Consider the following 13,229-nt stretch of genomic DNA (forward strand, 5'->3'; position numbering starts at 1 on the left):
CAGAAATAGTGATGTTTGGGGAGGGCTCACCTGGGAGGGAGCATGAGGGGGACATGGGGTCAATGGAGGGACTTGGAGTCACAGGATCCCCCTCGGTAGCAGCCATGGAGCGTCCGATGGGGTCCACAGGTGTCATCGCCCCTTTAAGGCCGCGCCCTCGGCCCCGCCCCTGCCCCGACCCGCCAGACCGGTCCGCCCCGCCCGGCCCCACCCCCTGAGGCCCCGCCCCCCCTCGACCACGCCCCCGCCCGGCCCCGCCCCCCCGGTCCCGTCCCGGCTCGAGCGGCGCAGAACGGCCCGGAACGGCCCCGGGCAGCCCGGAACGGCCCGGCCAGGCTCGGCCCGGTTCGCCCCGGTGCAGCCCGGTCGGGCTCGGTTCCGCCCGGTTCCGTTCTCCTCGGCCCGGTCCCGCTCGGCTCGGCCCGGTTCGGCCCCCCCGGTGCAGCCCGGTTCGGTCCGGATGGTGCTGGCCGGGGCCCGAGCAGCGCCGTGAGCCCGCAGGTGTCCGCATGGCCCCCCCGCGGGATGCGGCCCGGGAAGCCCTTCCTCCCCCCTCTCCTCGCCCTCTTCTTCCTCCTCCTCCTCCTCGCCGCCACCGGTAAGGCTCGACCGGCACCGGGAGGGGGTGGACGGGACGGGACCCGGACCGGGACACGGCCGGGAGCGGGACCCCGGGGTGCGGGCACCGGGAGCGGCAGCGCCGGCTGCTCCGGGCTGCGGGACGGGACCGGGGGCGGGGACCGGGGCGGGGGCAGCGGCCGCCCCGGGGCAGGGGGCGAGGGGGGGGGGAGGTGGGACCCGGCTGCCCCGAGGTGGGGAACGAGACCAAGGGGGCACCGGTAGCCCCGGGGCTGCGGGGCTCAATGGGGGCCAGGCGGGGGGGGACACGGGGACGGGGCGCACCGGGGAGGGACCAGCCCGGGGGGGTGTGCGGGATGGGGGAGCGGGGTGCACACGCGTGTGCAGCTCGGTGGGGTGCGTGCATGTATGTGCGGGTATGTTCGTGTGTGTTCGTGTGTGTTCGTGTGCACACGCGTGTTTGTGTACGTGTGAGCGCTCGCGTGTGCACCTGCGGCTCCACGCACCTGTGTCCGCGTGTGTGCGTGTGCCCGCGCCTGTGCTCGTGCCCGTGCCCCCCCCCCCCCCCCGCAGCCCCCGTGCCTCAGTTTCCCCGTGGCCGCCGGACCCGTGGGAACCGGCTGGGTGCCGCGGCGTGACGTCACCACCGGGGGGTGCTGAACCCCCCCCCCAACAACGTCACTCACCCCCCCTCGGGGTACGGGGGGGGGATATCGGGGGCCTCGTGCAAAGAATGGGGCTGAGCCCCTCACCCCGTGTCAGGCCCTGGGGGGGGGGGGGTGTGCGTGCACACGCGTGTGTGGGGCAGACCCTTGTGTGTGAAGGGGGGGGGGCAGACCCCGGGGTGTCCCCATCTATGCCCGGGGCTGTGTGTGCGGTTACACACGTGTGTACCCCACGGGGAGCTCTACACATGTGTTTGCCCCCCCGGGGGTTTCTGGGGGGGTTACACACGCGTGTGCACCCCAAGGGGCAGAAGCGCACACGCGTGTGCGGGCACATGCCAAGGGGCAGCGCTGGACAGCGCACACGCGTGGCTGCTTGTGCCCCCCCCCCCCCCCTCCAGGACCCCCGCTCCGGGACACCCCCCCCACCCCCCCCACCCCGGGGACACCCCAGCGCTTCCCCCCCCCCCCCCCCGGTGCCGGTCGCGCAGCGGAGCCCGGCCGGGGCGTGGGGGCCGCGGGATCCGGTTGAGCCGGTTCCCGGCTCCGTTCCCACGCGCTCGGCCCCGGTGGGTGGGGACGCCCCGCGGCGGGACCTCAGCCCGCCCCGACGGCACCGGCACCCGGCTCCCCCCCCCCCCCCCCGCTTCTCTCGACGGCAGCTCCGGGCCCCCCCCCCCCCCAGCCGACCCCCCCCCCCCGCTGCCCCGGAGCCCATCGCTGCGTGCGGGGGAAACTGAGGCCGGGCGGCGGCGGCCGTGACTCAGGGCCGGGGAGAGCCGCGATGAGTTCATTAACCCGGGCTAATCGGGGGTAATTAGGCCGGGCCCGGCGCGGGGGGCTCTGCGCGAGGCCCCGGGGCGGCGGGGGTGGGAAGCGGCCGCAAGCCCCGGCAGCGCGCGGCATCCGCGCCGTCCGGTTGTTCCGGCCCCGCCGCTTCCCGCGGCGCCGCTGGGCGGGCCCCGCACCACGCCCCGGCCCCGCCGGCCCCGCGCGGGCGCGGCTGCGGGTGCCCCGGTGCACGAGTGCGTGAATGGGGGTGAATGGGGCTGAGTGCGTGAATGGGGGTGAATGGGGCTGAGTGCGTGAATGGGGGTGAATGGGGCTGAGTGCGTGAATGGGGGTGAATGGGGCTGAGTGATGCTGAGTGTGTGAATGGGGCTGAGTGATGCTGAGTGTGCCCCTGTGTGTGTGAATGGGGGTGAATGGGGCTGAGTGCGTGAATGGGGGTGAATGGGGCTGAGTGATGCTGAGTGTGCCCCTGTGTGTGTGAATGGGGGTGAATGGGGCTGAGTGATGCTGAGTGTGCCCCCGTGTGTGTCAATGGCGTGAATGGGCGTGAATTGGGCTGAGTGTGTGAATGGGGCTGAGTGATGCTGAGTGTGCCCCCATGTGTGAATGGGTGTGAGTGGGGCTGTGTGAATGGGTGTGAATGGCTGTGAATGATGCTGAGTGTGCCCCTGTGTGTGTGAATGGTGCTGAGTGTGTGAATAGGTGTGAATGGGGCTGAGTGATGCTGAGTGTGCCCCCGTGTGTGTCAATGGGGCTGAGGGTGTGAATGGGTGTGAATGGGTGTGAGTGATGCTGAGTGTGCCCCCGTGTGTGTCAATGGGTGTGAATGGTGCTGAGTGTGTGAATGGGGCTGAGCGTGTGAATGGGTGTAAATGGGGCTGAGTGATGCTGAGTGTGCCCCCGTGTGTGAATGGGGCTGAGTGCGTGAATGGGTGTGAATGGGGCTGAGTGATGCTGAGTGTGCCCCCGTGTGTGTGAATGGTGCTGAGTGTGTGAATGGGAGTGAATGGGGCTTAGTGCGTGAATGGGTGTGAATGGGGCTTAGTGCATGAATGGGTGTGAATGGGGCTGAGTGATGCTGAGTGTGCCCCCGTGGGTGTGAATGGGTGTGAATGGGGCTGAGTGTGCCCCCGTGTGTGTGAATGGTGCTGAGTGTGTGAATGGGTGTGAATGGGGCTTAGTGCGTGAATGGGTGTGAATGGGTGTGAATGATGCTGAGTGTGTGAATGGGTGTGAGTGGGTGTGAATGGGGCTGAGTGATGCTGAGTGTGCCCCCGTGTGTGTGAATGGTGCTGAGTGTGTGAATGGGTGTGAATGGTGCTGAGTGTGCCCCTGTGTGTGTGAATGGGTGTGAATGGGGCTGAGTGATGCTGAGTGTGTCCCCGTGTGTGTGAATGGGTGTGAACGGGCGTGAGTGGTGCTGAGTGTGCCCCTGTGTGCATGAATGGGTATGAGTGGTGCTGAGCGTGCCCCCGTGTGCGCGACCAAGGGAGGCTGTGGCTCTGTGCGTGTGGCTCTAGGTGTGCACAAGCACACACCGATGTAGGTGATGGTTGGACGCGTGTCTGAGCGTGCCTGCACACGCAGGAGCGTGCCCAAGTGCGTACAAGCGCGTCTCTGCTGGCCCAGGCGTGCCGGAGCGTGCAGCACCATGCACCCGGGCGTGATGAGCGCGTGTGAGCGCTCCTGAGCACTTCCAAGCCTGCACGAGTGTGCGCGAGCGCGTCCGAGCACGCGTGAGCACGTCCAAGTGTGCATAAGGACGCCCAAGTGTGCTCGAGCACGCAGGAGGGTGCCTGAACGCGCCTGAGCACGCCTGTACGTGTGCAAGCGTGCCTAAGCGTGCGTAAAGACACGTTATGAGCGTCCATGCGTGTGCGCGCACATCCCGTCACAAGCGTGTGCGTCTGCACGTGCACCCAAGCACACGTGTGTGTGCAGGCGTGCCTGCACGCCAGTACGCCCATGTACGCACACGTGTGTGCGAAGCGCGCCCAAGTGCACGAGTGTGCAAGCCCAAGCGTGTGCGAGCGTGCCCGTGCCCTCGCAGGCCGCGCCGGCGTGGTGGAGGTGCAGCGCAGCGTGACGGCGGTGCTGGGCCAGGACGTGGTGCTGCCGTGCCGGTACCGGGCGCAGGAGCAGGAGCACGTGGTGCAGGTGACGTGGCTGAAGCGGGGCCCCGGCGGGAGCAGCGCCGAGGTGGCCGTGCTCAACCGGGAGCACGGGGAGCACGTGCAGGAGCCCTACGCCGGGCGCGTGATGCGGAGGGCGGGAGGGCCGCTGGAGGACGGCGCCATCGTCCTGCGCAACGCGGTGCAGGGCGACGAGGGCGACTACGAGTGTCACCTCATCACCTTCCCCATGGGCAGCTTCGAGGGGCGCCTCACGCTCAAGGTGCTGGGTGAGTGCACAGGACACGGGTGACAGGCAATGGGTGATGGCCATAGGGTGATTGGTGATGGGCATAGGGTGATGGGCAATGGGCATGGGGTGATGGTCATAGGGTGATAGGCAATGGGTGATGGCCATGGAGCAATCGGCTTGGGATGATGGGCAATGGGCATGGGATGATGGGCAATGGGGTGATGGTCATAGGGTGATTGGTGATGGGCATAAGAGGATGGGCAATGGGCATGGGGTGATGGTCATAGGGTGATAGGCAATGGGTGATGGCCATAGGGTGACTGGTGATGGGCATAGGGTGATGGGCAATGGGCATGGGGTGATGGTCATAGGGTGATAGGCAATGGGTGATGGCCATAGGGTGACTGGTGATGGGCATAGGGTGATGGTCATAGGGTGATAGGCAATGGGTGATGGCCATGGAGCAATCAGCTTGGGATGATGGGCAATGGGCATGGGATGACAGGCAATGGGCATGGGATGATGGGCAATGGGGTGATGGTCATAGGGTGACGGGCAATGGGTGATGGCCATGGAGTGATCGGCCTGGGATGATGGGCAGTGGGCATGGGGTGATGGTCATAGGGTGATAGGCAATGGGTGATGGCCATAGGGTGATTGGTGATGGGCATAGAGTGATGGGCAACGGGCATGGGGTGATGGGTGATGATCACAGGGTGATAGATGATAAGAACAGAATGATAGGTCTGGGGTGATGGGGAAGGGGCAATGAAGTGACAGGCAATGGGTGATGGCCATAGGGTGATAGGTGATGGGCACAGAGTGGTATGCAATGGGCATGGGGTGATGGTCATAGGGTGATGATCATAGTGTGATGGGCAGTGGGTGATGAGTGATGGCTGTAGAGTGACTGGTGTTGGGTGTAGGGTGATGGGTAACGGGCATAGGGTGATTGGCCTTGTATGATGGACGATGGCCATAGGGTGATGGGTGACAAAAGAAGGGTGACGGTGTAGGGTGACAGGCAAGGGACAAAGGAGTGATGGCCATAAGGTAATGAGGCAACTACTGTGGGGTAGTGGAAATAGGGTGATGGGCAATGGGCATGGGGTGACAGGGCAATGGCTGTGGGGCAGTGGGCTGGTGGGCAGGGGGCAATGGGGTGATGTGGTGGGGGCTGTGGGGCAGGGTCCGTGGGGCACAGCAGCGGCAGCGCTGGTGCCCGTGGGTCTGCAGTCACTGCCTCACGGGCGCACCGGTGCCGCCGCAGTGCCGCCGCTGCCCATCCTGAACCCGGGGCCGCCGCTGGAGGAGGGTCAGGGCCGGACGCTGGCGGCCTCGTGCACGGCCGAGGGCAGCCCTGTGCCCTCCGTGCGCTGGGAGACCGACGTGCGCGGCACCAACGCCACGCGCCGGTCGGAGCACGCCCGCTCCGCATCCGTCACCAGCGAGTTCTTCCTGGTGCCCGGGCGCAGCATGAACGGGAAGAGCCTCACGTGCGTGGTGGAGCACCCCGGCCTGCGCCACGAGAAGAGGATCACGCACCTCCTCAGCGTTGCCTGTGGGCACCGGGGCACTGGGGACATGATGGGCACTGGGGACACAGGGGGCATTGGGCATGATGGGAACTTGGGGACATGGAGGATGTTGGGAACGTGATGGGCACCGGGGATCTGGGGGTCACCGGGACATAGGGGGCATTGAGGATACAATGGGCCCTGGGGACATGAGGGACATTGAGGATGAAATGGGCACTGGGGACAATGGGCAGCACTGGGGACATGAGGGACATTGAGGATGAAATGGGCATTGGGGACGTGATAGGCACTGGGGACAATGGGCGGCACTGGGGACGTGAGGGACATTGAGGATAAAATGGGCACTGGGGACAATGGGCGGCACTGGGGACATGAGGGACATTGAGGATAAAATGGGCACTGGGGACAATGGGTGGCACTGGGGACATGAGGGACATTGAGGGTCATGCAGGCCACGGGAGGGATGCAGGGAACATTTGGGATGTGGAGAGCACAGGGAGCACAGAGGGGACTGGGACGTGGTGACCATGGGGGACATTGAGGAGCATGGAGGATGCTGGGGACATTAAGGGCCATTGGGACATGGTGTGCATTGAGGGACATTGGGGGACACGGGGGTGCAGTGGGGGGGTGGCGGGTGCTGGGCCATGGAGGAGGCGGGGGGGGGGGACGACACCCGGGGCTGTCCCCTCACGGGCGCTGTCCCCAGACCTCTCGGACGCGTCGGTGCTGGGGCACACGGAGGAGTGGCAGGAGGGGATGGAGGGGGCGGCGCTGACCTGCCTGGGGGACGGCAACCCCCCCCCCACCTACAACTGGACGCGGTGAGGACCCCGCCTGTGCCCCCCCCCCCCCACCGCGGTCATCCCGCCCCCCCCCCCCCCCCCCGCCCGGTTCGTGTCCCCGCTGCGGCCGGAGCTCGTTCCCGTCCCTGCTGTGCCCCCTGCTTGCGCCCACGTCCTGCTCGTGCCCTGTGTGCCACGTCCCTGCCTTGTGCCCGTGTCCCCCCCAGCCTGTGCCGCAACCCCCCCCCCACCCCGCCCCTTGTCCCCTGTGCCCACGTCCCTGCCCTGTCCCCTGCCCGCTCCTGGCCGTGTCCCCGCTGCCGTGCCCTGCCCAGGCGTGCCCGTGCCCGCACCGGTGCCGAGCGCCGCGGCGGCGGCTGCTGGTGCAGTGCCCGGACAGGCCCGGCCGGGGCCGGGGCAGGGCGTCAGCCGTGGGAACCGGCAGCCCCGGCTTTGATGGCGGCAGCACCGCCCTGCGCCGCCCGGGCACGCCGCGGGCTCGAGGGGGTGCCGGGGGTGCCGGTGCTGGCGGTGCCGGCGGTGCCGGTGCTGATGGTGCCGGTGGTACCGGTGCTGATGGTGCCGCTGGTGCTGACGGTGCCGGTGGTACTGGTGCTGATGGTGCCGGTGGTGCTGACGGTGCCGGTGGTACTGGTGCTGATGGTGCCGGTGGTACCGGTGCTGATAGTGCCGGTGGTGCCGGTGGTACCAGTGCTGATGGTGCCACTGGTGCTGACGGTGCCGGTGGTACCGGTGCTGATGGTGCCGGTGGTACTGGTGCTGCTGGTGCTGCTGGTGCCGGTGCTGATGGTGCTGGGTGCCGCAGGTTGGACGCGCCGCTGCCCGCCGGGGTGCGGGTGAAGGGGGACACCCTCATCTTCCAGCGGCCGCTGGCCGTGGCCGACGCCGGGGATTACATTTGCCACGTGTCCAACCGCGTGGCTGCCAAGGAGGCGAGAGCCAACGTCAGCATCAGGAGCAGGGTGGCCGGTGGGTGCCCTCATCCCTCCATTCCCTCCCTTTCCCACCCATCCGATCCTCACCCACCCATCCGGCGACTCACCCGTCTGCTCATCCTCCCACCCCTTTACTCATGTGTCTGCTCACCACCCATCCGTCCACTCATCCGTCTGTCTGCTCAGCTCCCTGTCCAGCCATCCCTCTGCTCATCCACCCCTCTGGCACCTCTCGCTGTCCAGCCTTCTCTCCACCCGTTGTTCTTCCACCTTTCCATCCGTTTATTTACTCGGCCGTCAGCCAATCCACCCATCCATCCATCCATGCGTGTATCCATGGGCATCCATCCATCTATTCGTGGATGGACTCATCTGCCCAGCCTCCATGGGCTCATCCACACATCAACTTGTCCATCTATTCACATATTTGTCCATCCATCTGTCCATCACCCCATACATTCATGGATGAATCTACTCATCCATCCTCCTCTCTGTGGATGGATTCATCCGTCCATCCATCCATCCATCATCCATCCATCCATCCATCATCCATCCATCCATCATCCATCCCTCCATCCATCCATCCATCCATCATCCATCCATCCATCACCCATCCATCCATCCATCCATCCATTCATCCATCCATCACCCATCCATCCATCCATCATCCCTCCATCATTCATCCATCCATCATCCATCCATCCATCCATCCATCATCCATCATCCATCCATCCATCCATCCATCCATCATCCATCCATCCATCCATCCATCCATCCATCATCCATCCATCCATCATCCATCATCCATCCATCCATACATCCATCATCCATCCATCCATCCATCCATCATCCATCCATCATTCATCCATCCATCATCCATCCCTCCATCCATCCATCCATCCTCCATCATCCATCCATCCATCCATCATTCATCCATCCATCATCCATCCATCCTCCATCATCCATCCATCCTCCATCATCCATCCTCCATCATCCATCCATCCATCCATCCATCCATCCATCCATCCATCATCCATCCATCATCCATCCATCCATCATCCATCATCCATCCATCCATCCATCCATCATCCATCCATCATTCATCCATCCATCATCCATCCCTCCATCCATCCATCCATCCTCCATCATCCATCCATCCATCCATCATTCATCCATCCATCATCCATCCATCCTCCATCATCCATCCTCCATCATCCATCCATCCATCATCCATCCATCCATCCATCCATCCATCCATCATCCATCCATCCATCCATCCATCTATCCATCCATCCATCCATCCATCATCCATCCATCCATCATCCATCATCCATCCATCCATCATCCATCCATCCATCCATCCATCATCCATCCATCCATCCATCCATCCATCCATCCATCATCCATCCATCCATCCATCCATCTATCCATCCATCCATCCATCCATCATCCATCCATCCATCATCCATCATCCATCCATCCATCATCCATCCATCATCCATCCATCATCCATCCATCCATCATCCATCCATCCATCCATCATCCATCCATCCATCCATCCATCCATCCATCCATCATCCATCCATCCATCATCCATCATCCATCATCCATCATCCATCCATCATCCATCATCCATCCATCCATCATCCATCCATCCTCCATCATCCATCATCCATCCATCATCCATCCATCCATCCATCACCCATCATCCATCCATCTGTCCCTCCATCCATCCATCCATCATCCATTATCCCTCCATCCATCCATCATCCATCATCCATCCATCATCCATCCATCCATCCATCCATCATCCATCCATCCACCACCCCATCCATCCATCCATGGACTCACCCACCCATGGATACTCCCGTCTCTTCATTTACCTCCCATCTCCTCCCCGCCGCGGGTGTCCTGCAGATGATGAGGTGCGGAAGGTGGACCTGGTCTCGGCCTCGGTGGTGGTGGTGGGCGTCATCGCCGCCGTCCTGCTCTGCGTCCTCGTCGTCGTCGTGGTCGTCATGACCCTCTACCACAAGCGCAAGACCAAGCGCATCTCTGAGAAGTAGTAAGAGCTGGGGACGGGTGCGGGGGGACATGGGGGGAAATGGGGCGATGGGGGGGGACACGGGGGGCTGGTGCTGAGCACCCCCCTGCATCTCCCCAGTGAGGAGGAGCTGACCCTCACCCGGGAGAACTCCATCCGCCGCCTGCACTCGAGCCACAGCACGGACACACGCGCCCAGGTGATGAAGGGGGGGCCTGGGGGGGCTGTGGGTCAGGGGTGGGGGACCCACGGAACTGAGTCTGGGGGCACTTTGGTGATGGGTTTTGGGGACGATGGATGGGTTGTGTGCCCAGGGCTGCTCTGGGTGATGGGTGTTGGGATCACTGCGGCAATGGGTGCTGGGGCATCCAGGGGTCTGGGTTTGGAGGTCTTGAAGGAGGAGAAGCAGAGAGTGGGGTGCCCATGGGATTGGTCCATGGGGTGTTTGTGGGGCTGGTCCATAGGGTGTCTATGGGGTCGGTCCATGGGGTGCTCATGGGGCCGGTCCATGGGGTGTCTGTGGGGCCAGTCCATGGAGTGCCCATGAGGCCGATCCATGGGGTGTCAATGGGGGTGCTCCATGGGGCGTCCTTGGGGCAGGTCCATGGGGTGTCAATGGGGATGCTCCATGGGGTGTCCTTGGGGCAAGTCCATGGGGTGTCAATGGGGCTGCTCAACAGGTGTTCTTGGGGCAGGTCCCTGGGGTGTACATGGGGCTCGTCCATGGGGTGTCCATGGGGCTGGTCCATGGGGTGTCAATGGGGCAGATCCATGAGGTGACCATGGGGCCAGTCCATGGGGTGTCCCTGGGGTGTCTGTGGGGCTGGCCCTTGGGGTGTCCATGGGGCTGCTCCATGAGTTGTCTATGGGGCTGGTCCATGGGGTGTCCATGGGGCAGGTCCACAGGGTGTCAATAGGTCTGCTCCATGGGGTGTCTGTGGGGCCGGTCTATGGGGTGTCCACGGGTCTGCTCCACGGGGTGTCTGTGGGGCTGCTCCACAGGGTGTCTGTGGGGCCGGTCTATGGGGTGTCCATGGGGTGTCTGTGGGGCCGGTCCATGGGCTGCTGGGTCTAACGGGGCTGTTGCAGCTGGAGGAGACGCTGCAGCTGCGGGCCGAGAGCCGCCAGGGCAGCCTGCGGGGGGACAGCCTGCGGGGGGACAGCCTGCGCGGCACCAGCATCTGCTCCGCCATGGTGAGCACCGGGGGGCCATGGGGGGCTATGGAAGGATACGGGGGGTTATGGGAGGCTGTAGGGACTGGGGGGGGGGGGGGCTTTGGGGGTCCCACCCCATGGCTGCAGCTGCCAGCGCCCCCCCTCTATGGGTGCACCCCCCCTCGCACACGCCCAACCCCTTTCACGGGTGCAAACCCCACCTCGGGGTGCCCGAACCCCTCCCCGTGCGTGACCCACCCCCGTCCGCAGAGCGAGGAGCCCGAGGGCCGCAGTTACTCCACGCTCTCGACCGTGCGGGAGATCGAGACCCAGACCGAGGTCCCGGCGGCGCCGCCGGGGAAGGAGCCCAAGGAGGAGGAGGAGGATGGCGGCGGCGAGGACCCCATCAAGCAGGCCATGACCCACTTCGTGCAGGAGAACGGGATGCTCCAGGCCAAGCCCACCACCAACGGCATCTACATCAACGGCCGCGGGCACCTCGTGTGAGCCGCTGCGGATGGAAGTGGGGGGGGGGGGGACACGAACCCCCGCTATGGGCCCCCCCCCCAGCACCACCCTGCTGCGGGCACAGGGTGACACGCTCCGTGCGCACCCCCTGCCTGCGGGCACAGCGCCGGGGGCCGAGGAGGTGACGGCGGCACCGCACCCCCCCCCCCCCCCCGGGCATGGGGACACCCCAAGGACGGGGCAGGAGCCCCCCGACCCCCCCAAGCCCCCCCTCGGACTCTGGGCCGGCTCCTGCCCGCGGCAGCCCCTGCACTTGGGGCGCTTCTGTCCCCTCTCACCCCCCCAAAACCCGGACCCTGAAACACACAACCCCCCCCCGAAACCCCCCTTGGCAGCCCCCAGTGGGGCGCCCCCATGCGTGGGGCTGGTGATGGGGGTCCCCGGGACGCGTGTCCCCGTGTACAGACCCTGTATAGGACGGGGCCCCCCCCGCTGCTGCGGCCCCGCTTGTAAATAAACCCCTGCGGGCCTTGGGACCCCGTGTCCGAAGCGTGTGCAAGGATGGGCACACGAGCACGTGTGAGTGAGTACAGGCGTGCACGCATATGGCACACGTGTGCACACGCATGGCACAAGCGTGCACATGTATGGCACAAGTGTGCACACGTATGGCACTAGCGTGCACACATGGCACAAGCGTGCACACGTATGGCACACACACGCACACGTATGGCACAGGCGTGCACACATATGGCACAAGCATGCACAACCGTGCACGCGTACGGCACACGCATGCACAAGCATGCACTTGTATGGCACAAGCGTGCACACATATGGCACAAGCGTGCACACATATGGCACAAGCATGCACAAGCGTGCATGCTTATGGCACACGCACGCACATGTATGGCACAAGCGTGCACACGTATGGCACAAGCATGCACAAGCATGCACGCGTATGGCACAAGCGTGCACACATATGGCACAAGCGTGCACGCGTATGGCACACGCATGCACACATATGGCACAGGCGTGCGTACATATGGCACAAGCATGCACAAGCCTGCATGCTTATGGCACACGCACGCACACGTATGGCACAAGCATGCACACATATGGCACAAGCATGCACAAGCATGCACGCGTATGGCACAAGCGTGCACACGTATGGCACACGCACGCACACATACGGCACAGGTGTGCACAAGCACGCTCTGCACATGGCTGCGCGCACCCTGGTGCACGAGGAGCAGGAGCGCACGGAGCCCACGTGGGTGCCCCGGAGCTTGCGCAAGCTCCCGTGTGCGCGCGCACGAGCAGCCCCAGCACAGGGACGAGCACATCCTGGTGTGCGCACGAGCGTGCGCGAGCACCAGCACAAGGGCACCCAGGTGTTGGTGCCTGTGCACAAGCACTGGTGTGTGTTGGTGCACTCACAAGCATTGGTGAGCACTGGTGAGTGTTGGTGCACATACAATGGTGCACTCACAAGCATTGGTGAGCACTGGTGGGTGCTGGTGCACATACAATGGTGCACACACAAGTGTTGGTGAGCATTGGTGCACACAAGTGTTGGTGCAGACACAATGCTGGTGCTTGCTGGTGATTATTGGTGCACACACAAGCATTAGTGCACACACAAGCACCGGTGAGCATTGGTGAACACAACGTTGGTGCACACACAACGTTGGTGCTCGCTGGTGAGTGTTGCTGCACACATGAGCACTGGTGCGCTCACACCGTTGGTGCTCTCTGGTGAGCGTTGCTGCACACATGACATTGGTGAACACTGGTGATCATTGGTGCGCTCACACCGTTGGTGCACACATGACATTGGTGAGCACTGATGATCATTGGTGCGCTCACACCGTTGGTGCACACAT

General features: G+C 64.1%; 1 protein-coding gene across 3 annotated transcripts; it reads left to right on the plus strand.

Moving 5' to 3' along the window:
• Window positions 1-275: 275 nt before the first annotated feature.
• Window positions 276-11,876, plus strand: NECTIN4 (nectin cell adhesion molecule 4). Of its 3 annotated transcripts, XM_065664466.1 has the most exons (9): window positions 276-598; window positions 4,087-4,437; window positions 5,671-5,961; window positions 6,648-6,762; window positions 7,550-7,713; window positions 9,597-9,744; window positions 9,844-9,922; window positions 10,813-10,917; window positions 11,149-11,876. In XM_065664466.1, the coding sequence occupies exons 1-9, from the start codon at window positions 526-528 to the stop codon at window positions 11,383-11,385; spliced, it is 1,563 nt and encodes a 520-aa protein (XP_065520538.1). In that variant the 5' UTR covers window positions 276-525; the 3' UTR covers window positions 11,386-11,876. The 3 variants fall into 3 exon arrangements, with proteins under 3 accessions (XP_065520538.1, XP_065520537.1, XP_065520539.1); XM_065664465.1 differs by lacking the exon at window positions 276-598 and having other exon boundaries at window positions 3,956-4,437; XM_065664467.1 differs by lacking the exons at window positions 276-598; window positions 5,671-5,961 and having other exon boundaries at window positions 3,956-4,437.
• Window positions 11,877-13,229: the final 1,353 nt, after the last annotated feature.

This window comes from Lathamus discolor, unplaced genomic scaffold (genome assembly GCF_037157495.1).
Source record: "Lathamus discolor isolate bLatDis1 unplaced genomic scaffold, bLatDis1.hap1 Scaffold_200, whole genome shotgun sequence".
Taxonomy (NCBI): domain Eukaryota; kingdom Metazoa; phylum Chordata; class Aves; order Psittaciformes; family Psittacidae; genus Lathamus; species Lathamus discolor.

What these genes read in the sequence shown, in the direction of transcription:
- NECTIN4 (XM_065664465.1), top strand. Translation starts at nt 4,002, where the DNA reads ATGTACGCACACGTGTGTGCGAAGCGCGCCCAAGTGCACGAGTGTGCA. An exon ending in CCCACCTACAACTGGACGCG is followed by an intron (nt 6,763 to 7,549) that starts GTGAGGACCCCG and finishes TGGGTGCCGCAG; the next exon opens with GTTGGACGCGCCGCTGCCCG. An exon ending in CCAGCATCTGCTCCGCCATG is followed by an intron (nt 10,918 to 11,148) that starts GTGAGCACCGGG and finishes CCCCGTCCGCAG; the next exon opens with AGCGAGGAGCCCGAGGGCCG.